The following is a 6,169-nucleotide window of genomic DNA, read 5'->3' as shown; positions in this document are numbered from 1 at the left end:
TTTTTATTGTTTGTTTGTTTGATATTCTTTTTTTTTTCTTGTCAGAGATTTGCTATTTGATTTACTAATATGCATCTCACATGCTCCTTTCAACAAAAGCACCATTTTGTAAATGTTATTTATTATTATTTGTTTATTTTGTATTGATTCATAACTAAAATAGAAATGGGGCATTTGTAAACTTGCAAGAAACAGGAACATCACACAAAATTTTCTCAGAAATAAAAGTTTCTTATTTATTCTAAATAAATATCCACTGTTACACACAAACAAAGAGAGTTTTCAAATGTGAAGGACATCGGATGTTGCATACTGTCATTTATGAGACTGTATACAACTTTTTTTTTTGGCTTTAGTGTAAGGCATGGTAGGTTGAATGAATGGAGGAAAACACGGATCAAATATGTCAAATAGAGTAATTCTGTAGTTATGTTAATGACAAAGTAAGAAGTCTTTGAAGCATCTAATATCTCTTGACAAAGGACTCATACAGGGAGGTGAGCTGGTCCTTCAGGTCCTGTGCGTAGGGGTCCAGCTTTTCCTTCAGGTCTTCAGCGTAGGGTGTGAGACTCTGCTGGACCATCTGGGCTCTCTCTCTAATCTGGGCCTGAAGATCCTCAGCCAGAGGGGTCACGGTCTTCTGGAACTCCTGCAGACGTTGGTCAACCTTCTCCTTGATCTCAGCAGTGTAGGGCTCCAGCTGAGCCTGCAGCTCCTTCACGCTCTGCTCCAGGTTTCCTCTCAGCTCCTCACTCTTCTGGAGCAGAGTGGCTTTCAGGGTCTCAGAATCCAGGGATTCTGCATATGGAGTCATGGCTGTCCTGAGCTCCTCCACTCTCTGCTGGATCTGGCTCTTGAGCTTGTCAGCATAGGGCTCCAGCTGGTCTCTCACAGTGATCAGGTCCTGGCCCAAACGCTCCCTCAACACTTCAGTCTCTTTGGTGATTCTGGTCATCAGCTCTTCAGCCAGAGGATCCATCTGTTTCTTGAGGGTGACGGCATATTCACTGGCCATATCGGCACTCTGGGTCAGTCTAGCACTGTTAAATGGAGAATGACATTTGAGTTTCATATCAGGGCACAAGAAATAGTCTAAATAACAGTGTCCTGCAGGTAAATATTCTTGACTTACTTGACATCCTGTCCCAGTTGGGAAGACCTGATCATCTTGACGGTTTCATCTGCGGTTTGTGTTGCCTTTGAAACATAGCTCCAGAATGCATCAGTCAGCTGCTCCAGCTGTGGCTTGGGCTCATCAGCAGAGAATAGGCTGGCCTGGCAACCTGTTGATGGAGCATTTCAGTTTGATCACATGGTATTGTTAATAGATTCTGTACATTTTTCAAGCCTTAAAACATTTTCATATAGTAATTTTTTTCTGAATTTCTCACCTGTAAATACGGCAAGTGCAAGAACCACAAGAACCTTCATGGTGTTCAGTTTTAGTCTACAAGTAAAAAAAAAAAAAAAAACACTTTTAATAAATGTCTGTCTTTTACATAAATGTAAATAGTGCTCTATTTTGAATTTTCAAAAAAGTGTGAAAGTTCTTACCTGTGTCAGTGTGTTTTAATTGACGCTGTCCTGTCAGAAGAACAAGTGTGAAGGTTGCTGTTTCAAATCTGTATTTATATAGCATAGGGACGTGATTGTCATAGTGGAAACCCAAAGTCCAGTGGGTAGTGCCTTGCTGTCACTACTCCACATCATAATGCCCTGACTGTACCTTCAACCACACAGACTTTCAGATTCAGAACAGATAATGATAACAGTGGAACTTTGTCTTTAAATGCAGTAATGCATTTTTTGATGAAATTTTAATTGGGCCAAAAAGTTGTTTGGGCTTAGCACTTAACATTAAACAGATGTAATTAAAGGGAAGTTTAACTAGATTTCCCTGCTTCCTAAAACAAACAAGAAAAGTATACACAATATTTGGAAACATTAATTTAATTAAAATCTTAAAGCCTACTGAGGCCCTGTCCAAACGGAGATGCATTTAGCTGTATACGTACACATTTAGTGTTTTTTATTGGCGTTTCGTGCAGACGGATCCGGCGTTTTGAGAGACTAAAACCGCTATTTTTTGAAACCAGGTCCCAGAGTGGATAAATCTGAACGACACGGTTGCGTTTTCGTGTGTACAGCCAATTCGTATATTTTGTGAAACGATGATGTCATCACCCCACGTGTCGACTAGTCAGACACTGCTTAATCACATAACAGCAACAACAACTGCCGACTACATGTTTGTATAATAATATAATATAATGCTAAAGAAGCTACTGAGCCTCTTTTATTACTTTATTCATTATTTACTTGAATGTATTTTTATTTTATTTCTTTATATTTTTCTTATGCTGTGGTGCTGGTCTTGTCTGATCAAGACAATTCGTATTTTGTAGGGATTGGCATTTCAAGCAAAAATAATATTCGACGATCGCTGGGAATTATTTGATTATTACTGTACGTTCACACCGCCGGCGGCAAGAGCGTGAAATTGGCCGGAAGCCATTCATTTTCAATGAGAGCCGGCGGCGACCTCTGGTGAGGGGCGGCGCGGCGCGTCTTGGACGGCGAGAGCGGCGAGAAGAATTGAAATTTGTCAACTTTATGGTAATAAGCTATGACGCGGTTCGGCGGCAACCAGCGGCAACCAATGCCGCAACCAACCAACCAAAAGTTAATTATTTCTGTTGCGGGTTTCCCGTTATTGTACGACGTGTCCCTGTTTACATACAGGGACATTAATAAAAAGAACGACAAAAGGAAAAAGGTGTCTGAAATTGTTGGTGTTTTGTTACTTTCACATTTAAAAGATTTTAATAGGTTAACTTACACCCTACGTGTGGCCAGTATGCACAAAATAGGATAGGCTACTGATTTATGTTCAGTTCTTATTTGCTTTGTGGCTCCTTTAAAGTCGGCATGAAATCAAAATTGACCCTATTTACTTTGTTAGCGGATATTACTAGTCTTGTGGTGAACAATTAATCCGTGCAAGTTAATACACGGAAAAAAATTGTTTGCCGAAGTTATCTTTAATCAAAGTGTGAAAGTATACTTCCGGGTCTGGAATGGTTATTTGTCTGATGACATACGGCTTGGGTTGGTTAATCGCTTAACCACTCCCTCGAACCGTTACTCTGCTATGGGCGAGAGATGGAGAGGAGGAGCGCTGAAGTAAAACCCTGCCCTCTGTTCAATATTCCATTTCACTCGGAAATGCGTCACAACACTTGAGAAAAGTCGTTTGCAACTTCCGGTTCACGCAGACTTTAAATAAAGTTTAAAAAAAATCACGCATTCTAAAATCTACGTCAGAGCGCCAGAGAGTCCCCGAATCTCACGGCGTCGATGGCAGGGCGGCGAGAGCGAATTTTGCCGCTCTCACCGGCGGCGGTGTGAACATACAGTTAGGCTATTCAAAAAAACACACCCCTGCCCCACATGCTCACCGGCACAACGGCGCTCGCTTAAATTCCACTCCGATATTAAATTTCTCAGTAAAGGCCCTTTCACACTGGACGCGATTTTGACGCACGAATAATTCGCGCACTGGTTTTCTTTTTTGATCAGCTGTTTGTATGCGGCGAAAAAAAAGGCTTTTATTTTTTCCGCTTCGATGTCGATTTTTTTTTACTTTTGCGGCGACAGAAAAGGCTTCAGCCAATCACAGTGGATTGTTTATTTGATTGCATGTAAACGTAGCCCTGATGATTTTAAGAGGACAGCTCACCTCAGCAGACTGCCAGACGCTGCTCCGGACCGATTGGTTCCCTGAAGTTTGTGGTTTGTCTCGTCAGATGCTTCAGATGAACAGCACTGTCTGAAGGAGCTCCTCAAATTGTCCCACAGACACCCGAAAGTAAGTGCGGAACCGGCCATGATAAAGTTCTGTGCAAGATTACCATAGCTACTCCCCTTCAGACTCTCTGTTCTTTAAGATTGGGTGCACCCAAAACCTGTTCTGTCTTTTAAAGCTCGTCTTCACTGGATGATGATGATGACGTAGGCCTATCCATGTTTTCTCAGCTGTCGGCGCGAAAGTTTTGAAAGTTTTTGAAAGTTCTGAACGTCGCAAATTCGCGTCGCGGCTGATGTGAATGGTTTTGAGACAAACAATTATGCGAACTATTCACTTTTTCGTTTCGATTTTTCGTTGCGCGTCTGGTGTGAAAGGGCCTTAAGCCTGTTGTAGCCATTAAAGAAAATGTATTTAGTTTCATATTTATGTTTAAATAATATGTTATTTTTTTATTTCATCTATGTTGATTTATGAAAGTGAACAGCCTGAGTAATCATAAGATGCGCAATTTATCGGGAGACATAATTTTGACCACATTAAGTTTTGTATAAAGCTGTTCTCCTCAATACATTGTGTTCATCCACGCTGTTTCATGCCGATTTACTACCCACGCACAGTTAATAATTCCGCGAATAACTTTTCGAACAGAGATGGCGACAAAGAGTCGTTTGAATAGTTTTTGATATTTTTAAACACAAAAAAGTGCCGGACTGCAGCTTTAAATACAATTATTTATGGTCCATTCTAGGTACTGAAACCAGACAGTGCCCCAAGTTTTAACATTTGACCTAATAAAATAAGAAAAAAGTTCTGCACACCCTTATAAGATCTGACACATACCCAAAGCCTTCATTCTGTGTCTGCTGGCATTTTTACTCATTTAGCTTTAATTCTAGGAGATAAAGGGATTGTTCGTCCAAAAATTAAAATTAGACCATGATTTACTCACCCTCAAATCATCCTAGGTGTATATAACATTCTTCTTTCAGACGAATACAATCGGAGTTATATTATAAAAATGTCCTGGCTCTTCTGAGCTTTAAAATGGCAGTGCATTTTTGTTTCTGTTTAGAAGTCCATAAAAGTAGATCTATCCATCATAAAAGTGCTCCACATGGCAGTGGGGGGTTAATAAAGGCCTTCTGAAGTGAAGTGATGATTTTGTGTTAGAAAAATATTAACTTTACACATTGTTGTTACAAAGTAAAATTCTAGCTTTCGGTCATACGCAGAACTTACGCTTAAATTGTGTAGCTCTCTCCACAACAACACAGACACAGGTCGGTTCCTTGAAACGGGCGTTTTAATTCTTTGGCTCATCTTGTTTACGCCGTGAGAACTCGTTGGCTGCTTGTCATGAAAAGAGGTCCTTGAGTCCTTTGTTTAACAAAATCTTGTCCCCTTTTGACTTGAGACAACACTTAATTTAAACTTAAATTCAACCTTCAGAGCCTACTTAGGCGTCCGCTCATCATCAGTCCATCAGGGGCGACGTAATACTTCGTCATTTCCGCTAAAGTGACGCATTCTCGCGCCTTACGTTTAAAGAGACATAAATGAATTTACATAACATTACATCAAATACACATTTTACATTGTATCTCTAATAGATGAATGCATGAAATGATGGATTTAATTATAAATGCGTTAATTATGAAACAAATGCATAGAACATATTGGTAACCGCAATTACAAATTGCAACTTAATCAAATTTTGACGTGGGAAGCGTAGTGTGTCATGGCGTAGCGTAAATATCAGCAGTACGTCGCATTACTTGCATAAGTTGCGCTTTACACTTAAGTGAAATCCATATGTTTGTTTGGTTGGAAGCTACACTGTTAATTATTTGACTGTAAATTTACCTTAACAACAGCAACTGAAAAACATTCCCATCACACAGTCAAGAATAATCCTGCAACAAAGTAGAGGTGTGTGATTTACCCAGGCAAAGCATTTGCACACATCAATTTACATTATTTACATGTACTGTTTGCAGAGGAAGGAGTAAGAGCCTGTTGCCTGTCCATCTCCCTATGTCTGTTTCTGTTTGTACTCTGCCTCCTAGATTTATTACCAATTCACAGACAAAATGGCTCCTAATATCTCCAGATGTCGACCTGTTTTTACTGTAGAATAGCACAGCTTCCTATATCTTTTTCACAATAAAAAAAATCAGTTGTTTTGTAACGCACCTCATTTTTCTGTTGACGAGACAGACAAGGCCTGCTCCGTTTCACGCACACAGCAGGGGAGAAAATTATGAAGAAGCCATAACTTATTTGAGATGAATTTATTCCACCATTGCCCAAATCCACAACACTATAATTTATCTAGTTAATAATAACTGTCATAATACCCAC

At 39.9% G+C, this 6,169-nt stretch overlaps 1 protein-coding gene across 1 annotated transcript; it reads right to left on the bottom strand.

Moving 5' to 3' along the window:
- Positions 1-239: 239 nt before the first annotated feature.
- On the bottom strand, positions 240-1,646 carry LOC307005795 (uncharacterized protein). The gene is made up of 4 exons (XM_079626254.1): positions 1,555-1,646; positions 1,392-1,447; positions 1,133-1,283; positions 240-1,040 (listed from the first exon to the last, which is right to left on the bottom strand). The coding sequence occupies exons 2-4, from the start codon at positions 1,429-1,431 to the stop codon at positions 464-466; spliced, it is 768 nt and encodes a 255-aa protein (XP_079482380.1). The 5' UTR covers positions 1,432-1,447; positions 1,555-1,646; the 3' UTR covers positions 240-463.
- Positions 1,647-6,169: the final 4,523 nt, after the last annotated feature.

The sequence above is a fragment of the Phoxinus phoxinus genome (genome assembly GCF_949152265.1).
Source record: "Phoxinus phoxinus genome assembly, chromosome: 10".
NCBI lineage: Eukaryota > Metazoa > Chordata > Actinopteri > Cypriniformes > Leuciscidae > Phoxinus > Phoxinus phoxinus.
The sequence above is the reverse complement of the archived record's forward strand: the minus strand, read 5'-3'. Positions and strand labels throughout refer to the sequence as shown.